Below are 24,133 nucleotides of genomic sequence, written 5' to 3' on the forward strand. Positions count from 1 at the left end.
ATCAAAAGGCAGAATATTAATCTAAGCTGTCAGTTCTCAACCATTTTTTGGTAATGGGCTTCTTTGAACATTTCCTTGGAACAAAAAAATTGCACGTAATTGTACTTGGAGTTTAATGGCACCAGTTTTTAACTGCTAATACTCTCAGAAATGTATCTGGTGAGGTAGCAGGTGCAGAACCTCCTAAACCATCCTACACATCAGTGTTACAACTTGTGCAGTGGCTCTACTTGCCATCAGTCAAGGCTGGGGAAAGCTCTAGTCTGCTAAAGGGCAAAGTGCCCACAGATTGTAGCTGTGCAGATCAGTAAATCATTCTGAGAAAAAAAAAGTTGTTGATTGTGGGAGCTTGAACTGAGGCTTCACAACATTTCTAACTGCAATGGGATCCTGAGGAATCTCTTAACTTATTCTTACAATTTTTCATCTCTTTAAAATTGTTGTTGTGTTAGCATCACTGACCATTAATCTTTATCCTAACAATCAGCGTTGTGTATGCAAACAGATCAGGATCCAAGGTTAAATTGTTCTGCCATAATGGCAGAAGAGAGTTTTGAAGAGAGGGTAGCAGGTAGATTTTACACTTTTGAATGGGGAACTGCTTCCAAATAGAATGAGAAGTGCTCAGTGAAAGCTGGTGTAATTAGTGTACTAAAGGGAAGAATGGGTGTGAAAAACAGACTGTACCTAAGGCAGGCTTAAAAATAAGCTAATTGGCTAATATTTGAGGTGGAGAATGAGGAACGGGACAGACAATTTTCGTCCACATTCTGGTTAGACACAAATGGGGCAAGATTATGCCAAGGCAACCAAGGAACATAGAGAACAGACAGGAGAATGGAAGTTAAGATTCACTTCTGGGTGGAGTTTCCATTGTACAGTGACAGAAAATACTATCCAGGAGACAGTTTGAGGAGCTGAGCAGCAAGACAAAGACAAACAGCTGCAGACAAAGCTTGGATTTCATTCTGTAAGATGAGTTTTAGTTGATGCTGAGCACAAGATCTGTCATGGTGATGAGTGCAATTATCTGGAAAAGACACTGAGACAGGATTTGGAGTGGGGAAATAAGATGATAAATAGCTCTATTTTAACAACATTGAGTTTGCTCTGAGCTTACTGCTTGGTTGATTAGCTATTCAAAATTCCATGGCTACATTGGAAAGTTGAATCAATAACCGATTTGCCTTCTTAGAACCAGTATTATAAATATTAATACTTTTTTTTTATAGCACAATTGTTGTTTGACACAATTACTGATTGAAATGTGTTTTTATGAAGTGTGTTTTTAAAGTTATTCAATTAAATAAGTCCTGATACAAGTACTATAGTATTGTTAAAACAGATTAAAAATTTCTAAGATTGTGGGTATTATAAACTTCCAGATCTGAAAAATGTTATGATTTACTCTGTTTATTTTTGGGAGAGTCCTTTCACATAATGATAATAAAGCTTGGTACTGTCTAATATTGTTGACGGAGCTTAGATATAAAAAGTATAATTCTTTTTTCAGCCATAACCCAAAATTGTATTGAGTCAACAACAGCAGTGACAAATAGTAAAAAATCACAAGATATAAAATACTGTCTAAATCCTATGTCTTCTATAATTCCATTAGAAAAAAATAAAGCTATAGTGTGTCCAACAAGGCTATTTTCTGTGAAAGTGTCTATGCCATATGATCCTGTTATCTCATGGTTTTGATTTTACCGTATATTTAAATGAAAATAAATTCAAAAAAGGTAGTATTTAAAGTTTCCACGCTACATATGCTCTAGATTGGTATAAAACTGCACTCTTACTTTATTTAAACATTGCAGATAAGATGTGTCTTCTTTTATGACATACTGGTAGCTAAATTTTTACTTCAGTGATGCCTAGGTGTTTCTGAGGTGAGACAAATGCAAGCCTTGGCGGCAACGATGAGAGCAGGATTTGGCATTTCTTGAAAACATGTTAAAGATAAATTGTGGGATTTAAGTTTTCCCTTCCCGTTGCTGTTGGTGTCAATGGAGTTAACTCACAGTCAGCTGGTTAAACGAGTTTTTGGGTTTGGTTGGATATTTTAGTCTGAGATAAAAGGTTTCTACTCCTGCTGTTGTTTGAGACGAGCAGCTCCAGGTGTGGGCTTAGATAGAAGTGGGGATATAATTCTTAGGTAGAATACTGTATTCCCATAGAGGAGGAGCAGTAAAGTTCTGGAGGTCAGCCAGGTCCAAACATCGTTGCTAAAACGATTAAATAAGACAATGTAAATATTAAGGGCCAAAATATCTTCAATGCGAATAAACAAAATTGTATACCCTGACAAGGTATAGGAGCTTTTCTGAAGAGTAAGCCCTGAGATTTTCATTTAATGGGATGTCTGATGTTAAATTGCTAAAAACTTGTAAGGAAAGTGGTCACTGAAAATGATGGGTTTATCCTTTTACTGCAGATGATTCTTATGCTCCAATATTGTCAGACTGTATTGATGGAGGAAAGTTGAGTTGAGGAAAGTTCAACTCTTCTTCAGGTTGAATGGAATAGAAAAAAGTAATCATATGTCATTAGTAAACTCTCAATGAGTTCCTGTATGTTTTTTTACATTTTAATACTTTCAAGGACATGTATAAACAAAATGCCTTAATTCTGCTTCCATTGTATTCTGTTTGGTTTTGTCATGTTATGTTAACCAGGAGCAGAAGTATGCCAATATAGCTTATTCTAATACTGTTCACACTAAAGCAAGGCTAATAACGATGGGGAAAACACCAATGTGTGGCTTTTCTGTTTAAGAAATAATATCAAGATTTTTTGGCTAGTGATCAGAACTGCTGTGGTAATTGTAGCTCTACATTTTCTGTGCTGAAGGCTCACTGGTCCTTCCGTCCTCTTGCTGCCCTCTCTCCCCCGTTTTTCCCTTTTTCTTCAGTAATTTTTCTGTATGCAAGAGCTGCCCCCTAGAAGCCTTTTCGGAGACTTCCAAGAATTGCAGTGAAAGAGTTTTCTTGATACTTTGAGGAAAATGAGGAAAACTGGTTGTGCTGCAAAAATTTTCTACTGAAATGTTTGAAGACTTGAGATGTTTCATTTTCGGTTTTCTTAAAAGCAGGTCCTCCAAAGTGGCTCTGGGATAGGTATAGGATAAACTTACTTTGCAAGTGGGAAAACCAAAGAGAAATCCCAGCATACTGTAGCTGTGCTTGTTTGTGCAGGAAATTAAAGTGATCTCTATTTCACTCAGGTCAGCTCTCAAGAGTGTACAGGAAAACTGATAATTTACTAAAGGATTTCCTTTTGGATTTCCAGTGGCAAGTTTGGTTACCATAGCACTGCTGTTTTGATCTGATGAACACAGCTGCAGGGCTGGAGATTAAGTTTTAGGGGACTGGTTGTGGTTTGGTTTTTTGATTTGTGTGTTTTGTTTTGCATGCTAAAGAACTGTGGTGAGGGCTGGTGTGTTGGTTAAACTGACTTATGTAGAAACACTGCTAGAAATGTGTTTATGATGTTTAGGAAAGTATCCAAAGAGTAATGTATCAAAACAATTGTGCTGCAAGTGTTGGAAAGGAAGAAAACTTCGTAGCCTTTACAAAGTTGAGTTACACCTTTATGGTGTTTAGTGTTTCTTCACAAAAAGTTAGTTGCTGTGAACGCAGCTCTCTGGAGCCTGGAAGCCTTCTTACCTCCAGGAAAGGAATAGTATTTCAGTTTGTAGGCTATTGCATTTATAACAAATGAGTTTTGAGCACAAATTACTACGTTATTCACTGACATTCTGTACTGTGTAGCTGCGAAACAGAGCTGAGAAGCAGATCTTAAAAGCAGCATGAAAATAGATTTTATTTCAATTAGGAAGTCCTTTTGATGTTTTGTAACTAACTTGCTTTGGATCGATTTGGATGAATGTTAACAGATTAATGAGTTAATTAGTACCTTCTCTTTTTGCCTTTTGGTACAGGAATCAGGAACTTAAAGACCTGGGAGAACTTGCTCCTCACTGGGACAACATGCGCAAAAGTGTAATTGCTCACTGTGATCAGATGCTGAGCATGTACCAGGATACTCTTGCGGAGCTTGGGAAGCACACAGGTAGGAATCAGTGATTTTATGAAAATAGCCTACTGGAATTATTTCCTGAATCACACTGCATTTTGAGCAAACAAAGTTTTCTGTCTGTTTACAGTGTGCCTTTCTGCCTCTTCCTGCTGGCGTGCCCTCCCCCTGCCCAGTTTATGAGATGTTCTCTAAGGAAATGGGCATATTTGTTGTCAATGACTAAAAAGGCTTTGTTGTTGTTGCTGTTTTCTTGCTGGTGTCAGATTTCTAATACCAGTCTTCACACTCACCATCTCAAATACATGTTTTCGATGACCATTCTGCCGTAATTGGTTGTTTATTCTATACTTTGTTCTATACTCTCACCATTAGATGTTTCCACTATGGCCTTGCTCCCACAATTTTGTGTGTGTAGAGATATGATATGCATAGATGTCAGAGATAAACACTGTGCAGCCTAGAATATTTCTGAGAAAGAGATACATTACAGTTCTGAATATTGCTAAAAATAGAGGTTGAAATGATGACAGCATCTTGTGGAATATCTAGGATATGTTTATGAAGGGTTTGCAGTATTTCCTTCATTACTGCCAACTTTTCACATAGTTCAAACAAAATTGCTTTGTGTATGTGCTGAGAAATGGAGCAATCAGGTTTTAGTTCATTATACATTTAAAATACATAGAATAATTTCTTCATATAGATAATGGGGTGTATTTGCTTTTATTATAAGGAATCTGTTGAATTTAGTCGGTGAGACACAAATCTTTCTCTTTTGAAACAGGCATTAAAACTGTGCTTTTATCCTTTAGCCATCATCTTTTAATTCAGGACTGAGCATGGTATTTCTCGTTCCAGATTCCTCTGGGATAGTGTTCTTGGTCACAGGAAAAGAGAAATCTTGTTTTAGTGTATGAAAAAAATCCAGTCTCCAACTGAAATTAAGCATTTTGGAAGCAGTTGGTCACCTGCTTAAATGTTTGTGGAGGAAAAAAGCTCATCTGTTGCACTAAATGATGTATAATACTTTGGCAGACTACTGTCTGATCCAGTATGGCACTTCCTATGTTTGTTTTAACTAATATATATGTATGTGTTTTCAACAGTTTGCTAATTACATTTTGAAAGCACTCCATAAAGTATCATAAACAAGCCAATAAATACGTATTATGAAGGAATCAATGTGATAATTATAACTTGTGGAAAAATACTGAAAGGACCTTTTGAGAGTAAAAAAAATAAACAGTGTCGTCTATTAAACAGGAATCCTGCAAGACCTGCATTGTGCCAAGTGACTTTATAAAGCATTGGTAATGTTAAATGACCTGTCTTAACTGGGTCTTGAGAGAGCTACAGTGGACCTGGGAACCTGAGATTATTGAGGAGGACAGGACTAGAACATGTAAAAAAGAGTAGGGGCATTTATCTGAAAACGAAACAAAACGATAAATCAAAACAACCTAATAATTGTAGTGAAAATGAGACGTAATCAGGAGGTGTTATTCTGGGGGCCAACACTAAATCTCATTTCTTTGACAACCCTTTTTCTCCCTCTTACTAATAATTAATAATGTGTAAAATACCTGTTTGTATTTGGAAACCCCCGATTTTGCATCTTGTGTGAAAAGTCACCTGAACATTTCAGAACTTAATTTACTGTAATCAGTGGGACATGAACACATTCTAAATCCAAATAATAGCCCAGTTCTTCTAATGAAAAAAATATTTACTTTTAACCCTGAACTATAATGTGTTTATTCTTATCAAATCACATTTAAATTAAATGATAAATCCTCTGGGTAGTGATTGCTTTTTTTAAAATTGTTCCATAGAGGTTAATTATAAAGTGTGTGTGGGGGGGTAGAATTTATTCTGAATACTTACGTAGAACTAGGCTGAAACCTCAAATCTGCATTTTGATCCTGTAGGCAATGTAGCATTTGGCTGCCCAAAAGTAAAACAAAATCTAAACCAGGTTTTTTCATGTATTTCTACTGTCCATTATTTGCCTTTAACCAGATTTTTTTTCTACCTAGATCCTTTGCAACAAGTAATTGCAATTCTCTGTGTAACAAAGATTAATTTTCCTACATAAAGTTTTAAGAATTTTGTCTCTACTGCCTTTTTTTTTCCAAAGGAATAGGGTGGATGTGGATAAAATTCATTGCTGTTCCAAGATGACTTGGTTTCTCTTCCATCCCATTTGTGAAAGTTCTTCTCTCTAAAGCGTACACATTATAAGTTTAAAAAACAAGGTTATAGTCTTTTATAAGAAAAGCAAGCCAGACATATATTTGACTTAATACTGTAGTTGCACAAATAGTTGTGTTGAGAGAACATAGTAGAGACTGGATATTGAAGTACTCACTAAGTAGAAATTGCGAAGATTAGGGATGTGAGCACAACTTTAATTTAGACTTTTCAGGTCACATATTTCAACACATGCCAAAAAAGATTTTGCTTTTCAGTTCAATCTGTTGCAGGCACCTTACTTTGTCTTAGGCAGGAATGTGATACGTTATTGAAGTCCATTTCACAGTTCCTCTTCAGGTGGATGTCAGATGAAGGTTGTATCTGTATTCTGATATTTCCTAGCTTTGAAGAGTTTAATCTTGCAGTAATAATGACAAGAACTGTTTTAATAGAGGGAATTTAGTTATTTTAGTACTTAAATACAACTTTTTTTAGTACTTAAATACAACTTACCAAGTTACTTAAAAACAGACAAATTATAGTGAAAGTTAGTGTGCTGGTTTAAAGGTAAACGGGCAAGGGAAATGAACCCAACTCAAAAGCGATTATAAGTCAGTATAACAATTTAATAAAAATAATTCAATAAATACAATTACACAGAAAAACAATGGGTTTTAACCCACAAACCCCAGCTGTATAACCCAGCACCCTGGGGCATGAACAGAGTGGTATTCATTGGGCCCCCCTCCCCATGATGAGCCCCACATGGTCCCCCTGAGTCCAAAAGTAAAAGGAGAGGGAAAACCTGTTGGTGAGAGTGCTGGTTGCAGTCTGGTCGAGGGTGGTGATCATAGTCCAGCTGGGAGTGCTGTTGCAGTCTGGTCGGGAGTGGTGGTCTCAGTCTGGTTGAGAGTGGTGGTCGCAGTCCAGTCCAAGTTCCAATTCTTCTCTGGATCCCACAAGTGGTACAGAAATTCCAAAACCTCAAGATTATATATCCTCAGGTTCAGGCAGGAATGCCCAGTACCTCCCTCGGGGCCGGGAGTTCCGCAGTGGGTGTGAGGACAGGAGCATTCTCTTATCTCACAGGCCTCTTAACACCCAGTTTATAGCCTGAGGAGCCAGGTGTGCTCTGGGCAGCTGCTGTAAATGGTCTATTGATAACAGTTTCTGGGAAATGGCATGGAAGGCTATAGAATACACAGTTTTGGGTTACACCCACACAACGATGAGCTGGTCCCAGCTGTTCTAACTAGGACAGTCAGTTTTATGGTATGGATGCTATTGGCAAATTCGTGGATCTCATACTTGAGCAAATGTAATAATTGATAGCAGGTGAGTGGTTCTTATACCACAGGTTTCTGGCACTGGATGGAAAGGATTCCTTGCTTTGCAGGTCTTCCCTGAAAAGAGGAGTAACAAGACTCAGCGATGCTGCATGTGTTCTGCTCCTGCTCAGGACAGAAGTGTACTCCTGAGAGCAGGCTCTCCTCCTATTCTGCCTCCTACTCTTCTTTTACCTGTCCATTTAAATCTGCTGTCATCATATTCTCCTCTTAGTCAGCCAGCATTTCCTTGTCTCAGGTCTCAGTTATCGTTCCTTAAGCTTTCATCTTGGTCTCAGCTGAATTCTCACAAATAATCTGCACCCCTTCTGCTTTCTTTTCTAATTACTTACAGTCTCCTTGCCTGCACTACTCTCATTTCTTCCCTGATAGTTTCAACTCCCTTCCCTACCCCCCTAATTGTCTTTCTGTGCTTTCCAGATGCAGGTTTCCCACTGCATCATCAACACCTCCTGGTTTCACTCTGCATCCCCAGCTTTCCTGTCTGATCTGAAGCTTTGACTCCTGTCAATTGTTTTTCTTCCTACTTTGCTCTTCATCTGTGTTAAATTATTAATTTAAATTACTAAGGTTAGGGAACAACCTAAGCATGCTTGATTAGTCTGGAGCATCATTGGTGCCCTCTGGCAGTGTGATTTGTGGGGAGGCTCAATGCTTAGTCCTCTTGGAATCTATGGCAGTTTCAACAGATAAACCCTAGCAAATCTTGATTGAGCAAGTCCAAAAGAAGAATTTCAAATATTTCTTTTACCTTTTTGTTTGTTTCTGTCTTTCAAGAAACAGTTGAACCTTGAAAAAAATTATTTAAAAATTCTGTGGGCATCAGAGGAATTTTAGTTCTAATGATTAATAGTCAACAAAATGACAGGATGCTGAAAAGATGGTCTGAATAAATGTTGCGCTGCCTGAGTGAGAAGACAAGACCACCTCTCTTTCTTAATCTACACCCTTTTATTTTATATATATTCTGCATCAAATATCTCCAAGCGAATTTCATTTTCATGCTGTCAGACTTTTAATTATATTCCTTTATACCACCATAGAGTTACTCATAGTCTCATACTTTTGAAATATGCAGCCAGATTTTTTTTTTCTCATGATTCTGGCTTTTTAGAAAGAAAACTAATTTACAGCTTTCCTTAAGATAGTTCGTGTTTCTTTATTTGAGCTTTCTAGGAAGAGTGCATAGCCTAGTCAATATAATACTTCTGTTTGAAGAAAAAAAATGTTACTTGGCAAAGATGTGATGCCATTATAGCTCAGCACCCTTGTGTTTTCAGCATAGAATAAACATAATGCACATTAACTGCAACATTGTTCCAGCAGACTGCAGACTGATTTCAGACAGCAGGAAAAAATATCTGTCACCTAGAATAAAAAATAAGATTGTTCTGTGAATTAAAAGCTGGTTTGCTGCTTCCAGTATGGATACATGCTGAGACTCAGTTAGTGAACCATTCATCTCCTGATATACAATTACACATTAAAAGGAAATTAAAGAACACTCTTCACATACAAGTATTGTCCTTGCATTAAAAAGAAGACAAAACATCTGTGTGTTTAAGATAATGATTCTTTAAACTTTTGGTTTTTTCAGGTTCTTCCTTCAAATCAAGCTGTAGCAAAGGAGAAAAAACACTAGAATTCATCCCAATAAATCTTCATCTGCAAAGAATGCATGTGCATAGTCCTCGATTGAAAGGTAAAGTATATTCTGCAGAGAAATTCTCCAAGTATGACAAAGTGTGCTTTGAAATACAGTTAAATTTGCAACTGAGAGGTATGGCTTCCATTTTAACCCTTTTCAGGATGTAAATATCTTTATAGATCCAGTTTCAATGGTGAGCATTAGATGGACATGCTTTCAGGTGAAACTTAAAACCACAGCAGAACTGAAAGGTGTGTTGTCTAGACAGTTGAATCTCAACCATTTTGAATTTTTACCTTAGTGGTAGAATACTGGCAACAGTCTTGTTAAACTCTGTAAGTGGGACATAAAGATGCTACAGATAAAAGGCGCGGAAAGTAATAGTATTAAATTAATTTTTTTTTGAGATAAATTTGTGTGCAATTTGGACTTACATGGATTTGGAAGAATGCTGAGGAGAAAAGAATATCACAAGAAATACAGTGACTTTTAAAGAAAATTCTGAGATTCATTTCGTATTACATGCGTTTTGCCAGTCAGTGAAGATTGGTACAGTATTAGCTTGTTTGTAAGATTCTTGGAGTATGGCTTGATACAGAAGTTTTCTTGTATAACTAGATTGTTGCTTGTGGTTTGTGTTTGTTTGGTGACTGTTTGTTTTTTAAATAAAATCAAAATCAAACTTCCAAATTCATTATTTAAAAGTCTCTGCTGCTGTATAGTTTTTCCACTTTGTCTAATGGGCTCTATAAAGTTGTGGTTATTTCCTGCTGAGTTTCTTTTTTTTTTTTTTTTTTTTTAGTTTAATTGTTTTGGTTTGGTTTTTTTTTTTGTGTGTGTGTGTGCACCTATGTGGAACCTGTTGGGTTTCCTGAAGGGTTTAATTTCATTCTCTTATGCCTGGGCATCTGCTTCTAAAACCAAAGCTTTCAGTTTTGACTGCTGTTTACAAAATTTCTGGAGCAACTGAGTATGTACTCAGTTGAGGTCCACAACTGAGGGCCACAACAGGTAAATCATAAGGTAGGTAGGTAAATCATAAGGTCAAGGAAGTGACCAGCTTGCCCATCCTCCCCATTCCACTGCAAATTCTGAAACCTGCACCAAGCCATACTGCTGCTGAGATTGACCAGAAACCCTGAGACCGAGCTGAAATTTAGGAATCAGGTCTGAAGTTAAAGCTGTGCAAGGAATTTCTCTGCCTCATCTTCTGAAGCCACAAGTTTTGGATCCTGACTGCAGATCTTGCGAAACTAAGGAGTGGTTAACTAAATTCCTTTTAAGTTCTTTTCTAAAAATAAATTCTGGGGATGTTGTGCTCATTTTGTTCCCGTGACACTTCAAGGAAATAAGTAAATTCAGAATGTATGTTCACTGAAACGTATTGGTAACCTATGCATGGTTAAAAATATTCTGTTGTAGCAGTGCAGAACTAATACTGTCATGATTCATCCTGACACACTGCACAATGTTCAGTAAGATTCACATCCTACTCGGGCATCAGCTTAATTTTTCATTGTGATCCATAATGTCAGTGTGATGTAAAAGCCAGTCTTAACTCTCTTGTTTTAAGATGGCTTTTTTTCCCCCCTCTCCAGTTTGCCACCAGAGACAGTGATAGAGCACAGTACAACACTTTTCCTTCTAGACATTTCTGGGATGTACTCACTAGCCTAGGTGATGTGAGTTGTATTAAGGACAGTATTACTTCTAAACTTAATATATCCTATTTCTTATACAGTGTTACCCTGTGCCACAAAAGCATTTGCTCAGTGTTAAGTGAAAACATCCCTGCTGATGTTGCTGACAATACTGCAAACTTCTAATACCTCCTGGAAAGGGGAATAATTTTCTGTAGTGTCGTCTGTGATTCTTTTTAATAGATAATTTCATTGCTGCTGCTTGCATATAATTTTTAGCAGCATCCTTTACGGATAAAAGATTATACTGATACATGCATGTGGCCAAATCATAGCACAGTGAATAATTTGTTGACAAATTGAGATCTGTTAAATTTGCTGTCACTGTACAAACACGGAAATTACACTCTGTAAGGTTTTTGCCTTATTAATACACTCTACATCTAAGCAGATTGTAAAAGAGTAGGTACAAACAGTGATTATAGCAGTATTATACTGTGTGAGGCTGGTGTTCATCCACTTCCAAGTTGGAACATAGGGACTTCCAATTGTCTGTTAGATACTGTATTTGTTCAATATTTTGTTATTTCTTTTACTAAACAGCCGTGCCTCCAAACATTTTAACAAGATGGGCATTTATAGTGACATAATGTGACAGCACAGATTTTAATTTAATTTAATTTAATGTTTTGAAGTTAATTAGTTAACTCAAAAACATTTTTAGGTTTGTAATGGTGACCAGAACCTTAATACTATGTCTTTTCAAGAAAACCTCTCTGGGAACAGGACACTGTATGGTTATTTGCTAAATAAAAAAATGTGGAAAGAAATATGACACTTAATCACTCATAACTTTTACAGTACTTGAGTTTTGTTTTTTATGAATTTTCTCTTTTCTCCTCCAAAATCACTTTGCTTGGGGCACATGGTTAATCCATTATCTAAAAGGGTACAGAAAGAGATAAGTTAGAATTGTGTTCTAAATTTGGAACTGTGTTTAAATTATGAAACTCTCCCTTTGTTATTTATCTAATGTTCACTGTGTCTTGTGTTAGATATGTACAGTTTGAACAGTTTCCAGCAATTGCCCATCAGTCTGGAGTAGGCAGCACTTTGACATCAAGTTGGTCTTTCTCATCTTCCAGTAGGAACAACTTTGAGAAAAATACTATTTCCCTATGGGATAACTGTATCCCTATCCATTTGATAAACACCACATTTTGCACTGTTCATCATACTGCAGGAGTTAAATTTGTACATCAGCATAGCTTTGCTTCTGTCCCTGTTTATACGTTGTGTGCTTGTTTCAAATAAGTTTGGTGAAGTGAAATGATTTTTATTTTGCATCTTGCCACTGTGAGACACTCACTGCCTCCTGTGAAGGCAAGCAGGTTTGCTTCAAATTCGAAGATTGGGCTGTTCTTGACAATATGATACCACTCATATGGCTCTCTGCTGCATTTTAAGCTCTGTCTTCAGTGCAGAGACGTGTCAGCAGTGGTTGCTCTTGCAGTGGGTGACGGCTCTGAGTTACTGGAGCACTTCTGTACCAGTGCACTGATGCTGACACTGCATGTCCTTCAGAAGGAGCTCCGCTGATGTGTAAGTGGAGCACATCACAAGGCATTCCTCCCAAGCCTTGCAGCACTCTCCAGTGTACTGTGCTCTTGAAAGTGGCAGAGAGATTGCCCTGTGCCCGTCACCAGAGCTGTAGACGTTTTCTCCTCCTTTGCCATCCTCACTCTCCTGTGCTCACTTACAGGAGGTGGGTGCTCAGCTGCGCTGCGTGTGTTTATGTCTCAAACAGCTGCTCTTTGGCCATGCTAAGTGGCCACAGGATGAATGAAAGGGGGGGTAAATCCCCCCTCCAAAGTAATTATCAGCAGGGTCACTGTTTATTTTTAAAACAGAGCCAGAACCAGGCTTTAGTCTTTTAAATGTTTTCCTGTAATTTCATCAGTTGCTTGTAAACATATTCAGAACCCATTATTCAGTTAACCTGATGAGTTCATCTCTTATTTTGGTTTCAAGCAACTATTGTTTTAAGCAAGAGAACACTTATTGTCAAGTACTGATGGAGCTCTAATAGTCCAAGATTATGTATTATGGATAAATCTCTATTAAGACCTGAAAGAATGGGCTATTTAAGAATCTTGAAGCTCACCTTAGGCTAATGAAATTATGTCACTTCTCCTTTTAAGTGGAAATTGAAGAGTTACCAATTCATTAGAGTTCAAATCAATTTGAGCAAATATCTTCTGAGAGTCAGCTCTGGAAGTAAAGCATAGTTCATTAACTGAATCATTTGTACAGTGTTCTTGCTTCTAGGGATATTTATCATCAGAATGCAAGAAAAGTTCTATTTTAGGAGAGGACTAGATTTTAATTTACATGGCAAGCTTCCTTGATGAATAAAGCAGTTCATAAAAAACATCCTTTAATAGTTCCCTTAGAAATACATTTTAAGAATGAGGCATTCCAAACTCTATTTTTATAATTGCAGTAAGCTTGGGTACAAAACAGGTACTGCTTAGTTCAGATGTAAATTTAAACTTTGAAGAAATAATTATTGTGGTTTGGGATGTAATTAAATCTTCATCTCTGCCCTGATAATCAATCACAGGCTCCTTTTAAAAAGATGTTTCATCTCTAGTTCCGTAAGCATATATCCACACAAAAAGTTCATCCTGTATGTCATAAGACATCAGGTATATACAGAGAGCAGCAACACTTTGTTGTCTCAGCAAGAATTTCAGTAGTATGGTTTTATTTCCTATTCTGGTAGCTTTTCAGCTGAAAACAACTGACTTTGTGTTCATAAATACTTCTAAAAAGTAAATTGTTGTCATAAAGCAGGGCTTTTCAATTTAGCATTAAACGGCTTTATATCTGGAAGTCCATTAACATTAAATCCAAACAAATCCAAACTAGAAAAGAAGTAGAGATTTTTACTAGTCTGATTGACTTCTCTGGGAATGCAGTGAATTCATTGTCACTTGAAGTCTTTAAATCAAGATTAGATGCCTTAAAAAAGAGATGCCTTCACTCAACCACGAGACATAAGCTTGATGCATAAGCTTGATGCAGGAATCATTAGCTGTAAATCTGTAGTTTCTATTATTCAGAGAGTCAGACTATTCCCTTTTAATGGTCTCTTTTGATTCTAAAATGCTTGAATCTGTGCATCTCAACATGACTACAAGTTAAATAATGAAAGGGGTAATAAAGTGAAATACACAAAGGGCCAATTTACTTGGCAGCTTTGTAAACTGCAGAGCTAGAATATTGTTCTACACTGCAGCATATAATTTAGATGTAGCCGTAAATCAGGTGAACTTTCTAGGGTGTGCAGGTGGCTACATGGAAAGACTGATTAGCTCTTGGGCCTCCTTGAGACATGGATTATCAATTATTCCTTGGAAATAACGTAGACTTGCTGTCCTCATGTTTTGTAGAGTAGATGTCATAGTGTTGTCATGCCTTGGGGACAGGCACATTCAAATCTCTGTGTTTGTCTGCTCCCATTCCAGATGCTTTGTATGATGTCATCACCGTGGGAGCCCCAGCAGCGCATTTCCAAGGATTTAAGAATGGTGGTCTCCGGAAACTGCTGAGTAAATTTGAGGCGGAAAGAAGAAAGTAAGTGCTCTTTCAAGTAGCTAGGAAAATATCATTAAAGTTGCATTAAAATGTTATGAGCTCACTGAATAACAAAACAATTTACCCTCCTGAATGCACGGAAGCTTAAAATCTAGTAGGATTGGACATTGCATTCATCAAATATTTCCTTTATCTTTCCTGCTTTGTTCGACTACAAAATTGAAGCACAACCTACTTTTAGAGTTAAGACTTTTTTTAATAAAGGAAATTACCTCAAGCTGCACCACGGGAGGTTCAGGTTGGACATCAGAAAGAATTTCCTTATGGAAAGGGTTATCTTGCATTGGAATGGGCTTCTCAGGGAAGTGGTGGAGTCAACATCCCTGTAAGTGTTTACGAAACAACAGCAGTTGGTGATGTGGTGGTGTTCAGTCAAAGGCTGGACTTGATGAACTTGGAGGTCTTTTCCAGTCTTAATGATTCTATGATTCAAAATTTTGAATTTTTTTTCGCATATTTCAGAAAGCTTGAGGTATATCAGTGCTTGAAAACATGCTGTTCAATATGAGGTATGTCTTTGGCAATTCTTGTACTAAGAGGAACATAGCTATAGACAATTTTTCAATACAGAAACAGTAGCTTAAAGTAGTATCTCTACTTCTGACAGCCCTGAGCATATGTTAAGAAAAACTATTTTTAGTGCAGCTGTGAAATAAGTAAGAAACTCTTCTTATTCGTCAGAAAACCAAAATAGGACTAAGCAAAAATAAAGTTTTCATTTCATTGCTGTACTCAAATGCTTTGTTAACTGCTGAACACGTACAAAAGTGTTAGTTGCATATTTTGCTAACTAAGAATTGGATGTGTTTGTGTTTGTTGCTATGGCTGTTAAGATTTTCAAGCAGCCACAGCTGTCACTGGCAGCACCCGTAGTTGTGACTGCTCAGTTCTTCAGCTAACAGTGCCAACCCCATGCAATCAGTGTCACAGCACTTGAAAGAGAATGCAGCAAGGACTCTGATTTAAATCATCATGGTGCTCCATAGAAAATGAATTCTATTGTATTCAATGCTCAAAAAGTTTCATAGGTACAATATCATAAAGAATTAAAAGGGAAATTATAAAAATCTAATGTTGACTTCTAGGTTGAATAGCAGTTGGCATCAATACTAAAACCAAACAAAACCAGCAGATCTATTTGCTTTAAAGCTGTACTATTGGGTTGTTTTGGGGAGTTTTCCACTACATAACATAAAACTCCTGTTAAATCTTCTAAAATGTTTCATTTCCCTGACCACCTCTGATGTCAAACCTTGCCAGTGAAACATGAATATTATTGATCACATAAGACACTTCACTGAACATTGTGTTAATACACTGCTATCAGCAGACTGGTATAGGCAGCCTTATCCCCATCACATGGAGGCCTATGAAGTACATGTTTTCTAATGAAGAAAATATCTAAAATAATTTCTTAAAGCATCTCCTTCTTTACTATCTTATTAATGTAGTTACTACGGTGTTTAGTGAGGTTTTATTGTATTAATTAAGAAGAAATTGGAGTCATAAGTGATATAAAGAACTTTACAGTTCCAGTCCTCACAGTTTTCAGCTTTCAGAAAATGAACTGTTTCTCACTTGCTGAGTTCTGCAGCATATCCATGTTGGCAGATATCCTCCCAAAAATGGAGGATAGCTGTGAGGTAAAATATTCTCTGTGATTGCTCTTCATTGGAGAAAAAAGGGAAAATGCCATATAGGGAAGAGAACTAGTCTTTCTTGAGTTCTTCCTGGGAGAACACATATTGCAGTATCTCATAGGATTGACTAGACAGTGCCCTTGTTTCTTAGTTGCCTATAACAGGGGAGAGGAGATGATGGGCGAGACTCCTTTCTTCAGCTCCTGTGCAGTGTCAGAACACAAGGATGGCAAAGGATACTTGGTGCAGCACAGCCTCTTCTCATTTTCATTTGCTGTTATTTCACTGAATCGACCATGTAGACATCTAAGTTGATAAAGGACTGTGTTTGGGAGCACTGGGTAAAGTTTTGTGTACCTTTTATCAAGGCATATCATACCTATTTCAAATGCTTACACATCACCTTGTATTTGCCATGCTGCTTAGATTTTTCTGCATCCGTCAGAAACACCTGTATTTTGGTGATTTTCAAGGATACGATACCAGACCTTTTCTCTGACAGTGCAGCTTTCTTTGCATTTCTGTGTTACCCTAGAAGAGCAGAAGTCTGTCTTCAGGATGATATAATTAGGATAACTATGTTACTATCCTGTCAGACTCTTCCTTAAAAAAAAAAACCTGAGTCAGTCTAACAAACTTGAGCACTGAAAATGCACTGAAAAAGGACTGCAACTTTCAGCTAATCACTTGCCAGACCTGACGAACTGGTCACTTAGTGTATGAATTCCCACAAAATAGAAAGGAGGAAGACTCCAAAATTCATCTTTCCTACTACCTTTGAGGACAACTCAGAGAAAACTCTACGGGTTTGGTTTCTTCCCCTCAACTAGAACTTGTGTGAGTTGAAAAACAGGAGCAAGCAAGCTCTCAATGTGATCTCACTTATTTGAGTATTCAGGAGTGGGTCTACATTAAATAAATACATAAAAGTACTATTCTCATTCTTACCATGGAGAAATTTGTTTCACTGTGGCAACAACAACATTATTTTGCATGTGCCTTTTTGTTTAGCTGCATGAGAATACTTTGGGGACACACAGCATTTCCAGGGGCAGCTTTTGCAATTTAACCTTTTTGTTTTACAACGGGGGCAGCTTTTCTGAAGATTTCGTTGAAGGAAGACGTGACATCTTGAAATATCAGTCAGAATATAGAATGAACAGAAAAAAATGCAGATTAAGCAGCCATTTCCTCTAGGCTAAGTGAGCTGAAAACCTAGAGGAAGATGTGGGAAGAGATTAGTTCTCAAGCTGATCCTGGTAGCTTTCAAGACATGACGAAATACCTTGCATGTCTTTGACCTTTAGTCTGGTTATTAGAGCAGTTTATTGAAATATTCACCAGTGTGGACATATCACAGAATATTCCTTGCTCAAACCTAGACTTGTGGAATTACAGACAAGAGGAACTGTTATCTGGTAGCATTTGCAATTGCTGAATCAAAACAAGACTGAGACATGTTTTATAAAAGTTTATCAAACAGAATAATGTGGAAAATGTGCATCTGAAGGTAGTTCTGGCATGTTTTCTATTATGCAGAATACACATTTTTGTGCAGACAGAGAGGAAGGCATTGTATAAGAATATCTATAAAAAGGGCTATATTTTTGCAATTCTTCACTCATTTGTTACCATCAAGCAGCTCATATTAAAAGAAAAAAAAGGAAGGCAGATTTCTAAAAATATGACCTGAAAGAAGTGCAAGAAAAGCTTTTCTTACAGGTGAAAAATATAACACTCTGTGGTATGTGAACTGAAGCCCGTTCCATTGCTTTATAACCCATTCACATACTGGTTTTTGTCTGTAAAAAAGATACAGATAGAAGGCTCTTCCACTAGAAACATCACTCATGTCTATAAGGCATGACTAGTATATCTGTCCCTTTAGTAGCTAGTAGTGAACTTCATAAGACCAGTAAAAACAACTGATGCTTTTTAAAAATTTTGTTTAGATATGATAGCACTTCAGATAATTAAAATGTGATGATTAAGATATGCAGATCATTGCAGAATATTAATTACATGTTTAGGATATACGTTTATTTAGAATCTTTTTCTTTGTGCTGTATTAGATTGTTCTTTTTATTTTTTCCTTTGCTATTTCTAGCTGAAAGAGAAAGTGAGACAGTTGTTCAGATGCAGTCTTTCTTTTGACCTGCTAGTAAAGATTATTTCTCCTTCCAGCAAATGGAAGAGATTGTCTTCTCATCAGTCTAGATGGCACAGCAAATTATTATTTTTAGAGCTCAGTTGTGCAGGAACATTTAAGGCAGACATTCTGTAAGTTATCCTCATGTAATGCCTCACTACTTGAAGTGTTCATAAATCACTTTCAAGATACACAAAGGGCTTTTTTTCTTATTTAAAATCTGATTCAACCATCTTTCTTTTAATCAAAACACATAGACTTATGATTGCAAGTTTTTTAATGCTCCAGTTCTAACCATCAAGAAAATCAGAAGTGTCCCACAAGCTGTATTAGGTGCTGTGATTCACTGTGGTTTTATACATAATTTCTAGCAAGCTGTTTGAAAGTTATCCTGTTTTAAATTAGCACAAGCTTAAAAGTGGAACACTACTGTTGATTTTTTTTTTTAAAACTATAATAATTTAATTTGGTTTTGAACTGTCTGAAAGCATCCTTACTGTTTGATGAGGCCTAGATTGTTGGTCAAGATGTAAGGTGTGCTCCTTCACTAATATACCTGTTACCAGAGATTTTATTAATGCTGCAGTCTCCTGGGTTCCTATTACCCAAATTTTATAACCTTCGACCCATTTCCATTCTCTGAAGTAGCATTGTTTCACAGAAAATCCCAGAATGTTGCAATAATAATGATCCATGTTTGAACTAATTGTTCTAATCTCTACTGTCAAAGGAAAACCAAAAAGTGTGTAGCACTTTTCACAGAGATGTTATTCTTTGCACACTTTCTCACACACATGTACACATCCAGAAAGGGGGAAAGACAGATGAGACTTCATGGAAATGAACACTTTTTCACTGACCATAAAATCAGTGTATTAAGGTTGTGTGAAAGTTTAGATGAGAAACTGCTGAAGTTTGTGCTATTCATTGAGATATAAAATTCTCATCACAGTATTTTCCAGTTGCTGGACGCTCTGGACAGAATTGCCTGAAGCATTTCCTTAAGAGGGCATAAAAGAAAGGAGACTGGGGCTGTGAAAGAAGGGAAGGACTTGTGGGAGCTCTGCCTGCCAAGGCTAGGATGGCAAGTTTTGGAGAACAAGAAACTTCCATCTATGTGGACTCCAGCAGGGGTAGGAAGAGACTGGAATCCATGTCTTTGCTATTTTTTTCTTGTAATCTCTCTTCAGCAGGCTGCCAGGAGGCGGCTCCACTGAAAGGCACCATTTAGCTTCAGGCTTGTGGTGGGGCATGATAACTTTTTTCCTTCTGATAAGAATCATGCTCACCCAGAATAAGATTCTCCCCTACATTAAAGGCTGCTTGCACCTTTCCACCTATGTAAAGATACTCTAAAATTAATTTGAAGATCTGTGGAAGGCTTTCCCTAGGCATTCAGCCTTTCTGGAGTGAATCTTCTTAGGAAGATTTGGTGTGAGATTCACCTATGCTGCTATGGCATCTGTCCTACTTAAGTCTCTCAAGGACTGGAGGCAATCTTGGCCTTTCTTTTCACTGAAACTCATGTCCCATTACCAGCAGAAGGCATTGATATAGAGTTACTCCATGGATCAGTTAGGAATGAAGAGGACATAGAAGAACAGCAGGAAAAAGTCTATGTGTCCAGCTTTAGCCATTGCCTTGAGATAAGGATTTGTAGAGATTTGAACATCCTAGGCAGAACTAATAATATGATTTCATTTTCTTCGGTATTCAAAATTAGAATTTCCAAGTTTGCAAGGGAATCTTAAGGAAATAAAAAAAAAAATTAATTTGAACTTCTGGTTTCTCTCAGGCCTGTTTTCATAACCTCGACGCTGATCATATGGTTCAGTTTTATTTACTGAGACAGTGAATCGTTCAGAGTTTTTTTATGTAGCAATTTATTTTTGATCATAACTTCCCAGTTTGGACAGAATACACGCGTTGCATAAGTAAGCCATCGAACTGGTATCTTCAGTAATGTATATAAACTCAAAGTTATCTGGGATTAGAGGTACTTGCTGTCTCTGTTTTAACTGTATTCTTGATGTGAATGTCTGGGGTTTTGACCGTGAAAAATGCGAGGTTAAATGTTCATTGTTGAAGGATTTTAACCCAGTCCCAGATGGTGGCAGTTTAACTCAGTCATGCAAACTACACCCTTACCAGCAGGAGTGGAGTAACTCCAAGTGTCATTAAAAATTAGACTTTTAGCGTATTGCAGTATGCTATTATTCTCAGGCAAAAACTTTTTTAATCTAGGACTAAAATTGCAGATGTAGCCAATGTAATATTTATTCAAATTACATGACAATGCCCTTAAAGCAATTTTAAAACTGAAATGACCGCTGGCAGTGATGTGTTCACAGTCAGTGATGGTGCCGATATATGGAAATGATCAAGTGTGATTTTATATGCTCAGTGAAAGCTTTGAAACTTAACCCAGAAGACATTATTTTAGAGTTTTTCAAAAGGTACATGTGCAATAATGTAATTTGCATATCAAAGGTAGATTTTCATAATGCTGCCTGAGTTCCTGCACTGGACCTACCCATGTGGCCTTTACCCTAGTGCTAAAGTTTCATCTAAGATGCCTTAAGACATCTGTGAAAAGTTTTATGTGCCAGTAAGTTCTATTGGCAGCTGCCTCTTCTAAGTAATACTTCTTATATACTATAGCTGTATGTGTCAGCAAGCTCTAAAAGTAGTTACAGATGAGGAAACTTCACTGAATTATAAGCAGTAATGTCTTTCCATGAACAGTAAGGCCTCCAAAAATCTCAGGCTAGTTTTAGATTCAACAGTGTTGGGACACAACAATTAGAAACTGCAAATACTCTCAAGCATGTTGTTTCTGACAAAGAATTACACACTTTCTTGGAGGGAGAGAGGAAATTTGCTCTGAAATTATGAAAGAAACTAAATATTTGAAGTTGTCTTATGATTTCTGGGGTTCAGGAAATGTTAAAATTAGCCAAATAATGAAGTCTGATAATACACTTAATTCTGAAGAAAGAGTCATTCTCTCTTCACTGTTTCCTTTATTTAAAAGCTATGATTTACTTTATTACAAGGAGAGCTGCCCACAGATTTAGTATTGCTCTTCCCTCTGTCTTACAGCATTGCCTGTAGCTTTTCTGCTGCAATATTCAGCAAAGCTTAGAGCTGTGGGAGATCAGTGGAAATGATCAGGGAATTAAAGGCTGAGGGAAATCCCAGAAGGTAGTATGTGCATGGCGAGCTTGATAACAGCATTAGCCAGATTCAGCCTGCAAAAAGGCTGTTTGATAAAGGGAGGGAGAAGCCTGAAGGGGAATTAGAGAAGTGTCAACACTTTTAAGACTGTGTCTTCAATACAATTAACGCAGACTACTACTCTTGCCCCTGCCTTGTCTACTGAGTCTGATAGCTTGAGAACTGCCACGAATGTAGAGGTAGATCTGACTTTGGAAGTGTTGCCACCTCAAAGGTAGAATTGTGGCCATTTTCTCATTTTTTGGAGGGACAGAGATTTTTTTTTTTCCACAGGGAAAGAGAGTTTATATGATTAATTTTGCTGAAATACTCAGAATTCCGACCACTTCACTCAGCAGTACAGTAACTTATGTAGGGGACTGTGAGTTGGAGCTGAGGAGTAATTTTGATGTGGCTGGTAGCATGAGTGATCATGGCAAAGTTTTGATGACTCAGATGCCATTCATCCTGACTGCCTCTACAAAGAATTGTATCTAAAAATGGAGACATTGGTGAAAGACAGAAAAATAGAATGGGATATTGTGGATTTTGGGACTGTAGCTCTGCAAAATATCTAAGCAAGAGGCTTAATTTTAAGACTACTTGAATCTATCCTTATTTGCCAAGATGCTTATGCCTTTTAGGTTTTATGGAAGCGACTTCATTTTGTCTTCTGAATTTATGCTGTGTATGTCCTTTATTGAAATAAATTTAATATCCAATTTGTAGAAAACTAATGAGGAGGAACTGGAAGGGACACTAGAAGACACAAAGGGGAAAAAGGGAAGTGAAAAAATCTGGAAAAAGACTGTCATAAAAAGCAATGTGTGAAGTTCAAAGGGTTGCACAAGTGTCAAAATTCAGGTCTTGATTAAGAAAATCAAGAAAGAAATTAAAACAGTGGTGAAAGGGTTGAAGAGACTGAAGTATGTATGATTAAAAGACAGAATAGGAAAGAAGGGAGATACCAATAGAACCAACTGGGAAGTACTAGTATGTACATTCCCTGGCATTGGTAATGTGCCAGGAGTTGCTTGGTTACATTTTTTCCTGTGTTGATATTATAGGTTAATATGAAACTGTAAAAGATTTTGGTTAGTTTCTCTGAAAGACTGAACCAGGGCTTTTTAAAGGGAGGAGTTATGAACAGGAGGTTTACGTGAGGAGCTGTATACTACGATGAAGATCCAGTAGGTGTGTGCATAAAATGGTATTAGGGAATAATGGTATAAAAGGATATTCCATGATTAGTAAGTTTTGGGGTGTGAGAGGGTGGGGAAGAAGAAGAGGGATAGGAAAAGAAGTTCTGGAAAAGAATTGCAGTAGTTTGTCAACAATTGAAAGGAAATTAGGAAGTTTGCAGTATGCATTTTTGTTTTATAGTAGTTAGCTCCCACACCCCATTTCTGTGTCTTTTCTTGCAAACTAGACACCTGTTTCTTATTTGAGATAACTCTGGTTGTCACCACTTGCCGGACATCACTGATGCTAATCAAAACATAGTGTGGGCCAGTGATCAGTTAAACATTAATGGCTCATTTTGAAAGACTTAGTGAGGTAGTGAATAATGTGTTAGGGAGTTCAGTTGGAAAAGTAAGGAGCCTTATGCTCTTTGTGAGTATTATCTGACTTGGTCAAACCTTTTGTTTCTGCAGAATTACAATTTTTAAAAGAAACACATTAAAATATGTTCAGATCAGTCACTCAAAGGAATTTTTAGGTTGAACAGTACTACTTGGGTTGTTTGGTGGTGGGCAGTCTGTTGTATGCTGCTGTTCAAGCAGCAAGGATTTGGTTTCATCCTTTAAAGGAAGGAGCATTCAATGAAGTGAAGTTCAGATATCTGGCATTGTTTTTTGTAAAAGTAGTGGTAAGGTTTTTAGCACATTCAGTATTGTTGTGAATTAGCAGAAATTATTTTGCCATTATGTGACTCTCTCTGTTATTACAGTACTGGATACCAGTGTATTTACTATTCACCTGAAAACACAGCCAAGGCAAAAGAAGTTCTCAGCAACATCAATCATCTACAACCTCTTATATCAAGCCATGCAGACCTGCTGCTTAGTTCTGCAAGCCAGCGTTCTCCAGACAGCTTGAAGAATTCTTTAAAGATGCTTTCAGAAAAAGTAAGATTCAAATCTTCACTGCAGTGGAAAATGGAATAACCAGGTCTCTAACTGCTGGGGTTTTTTTCTGCATAAATTGACTTTCACAGCATCAGGAAATGTTAAATAAACTCTGCTAAAGTAAGCTTTAAAATGTTGCTATTAGAAAAAGAATGTTATTTAGCATTTCTGTAGGCTTTCCATATAGAAATTTAATGAAATATATAAAGATTGTCTTTATTTGAAAGTGTAATTAATTTAACTTTGTTTGTCTCTTTTGTCCTCTAGTGGCCACATACTGGGGTTTATCAGAATAGTTTATTATAAATAGTTCTTTGGTATGATAAATTATTATTTTTAATTCTCTTTCTGTGATACTTCAAGCTGCTGCTTGTGGGAGATAGTTCAAGCCAGGTTGGTGCATAAGGTTTAGAATAATAGCATGATCAGAAATGGTGATACAACTTGGAAGAAGCTAGGAACTTGGCACCT

General features: G+C 37.1%; 1 protein-coding gene across 7 annotated transcripts in view; it reads left to right on the top strand.

The window, feature by feature from the left end:
• The window catches only part of INPP4B (inositol polyphosphate-4-phosphatase type II B), a 371,943-nt gene that overhangs the window by 271,832 nt on the left and 75,978 nt on the right, over positions 1–24,133 (top strand). For all 7 annotated transcript variants that reach the window (XM_039391277.1, XM_027729659.2, XM_039391278.1 and 4 more), the window contains 4 exons: positions 3,944–4,074; positions 9,178–9,282; positions 14,399–14,507; positions 23,485–23,662. In XM_039391277.1, the coding sequence (XP_039247211.1) occupies positions 3,944–4,074; positions 9,178–9,282; positions 14,399–14,507; positions 23,485–23,662 (523 nt within the window). The remainder of the gene's footprint in view (positions 1–3,943; positions 4,075–9,177; positions 9,283–14,398; positions 14,508–23,484; positions 23,663–24,133) is intronic.

The sequence above is a fragment of the Pipra filicauda genome, unplaced genomic scaffold (assembly GCF_003945595.2).
Source record: "Pipra filicauda isolate LSUMZ 115617 unplaced genomic scaffold, ASM394559v2 scaffold92_size2517590_pilon, whole genome shotgun sequence".
NCBI classification, from domain to species: domain Eukaryota; kingdom Metazoa; phylum Chordata; class Aves; order Passeriformes; family Pipridae; genus Pipra; species Pipra filicauda.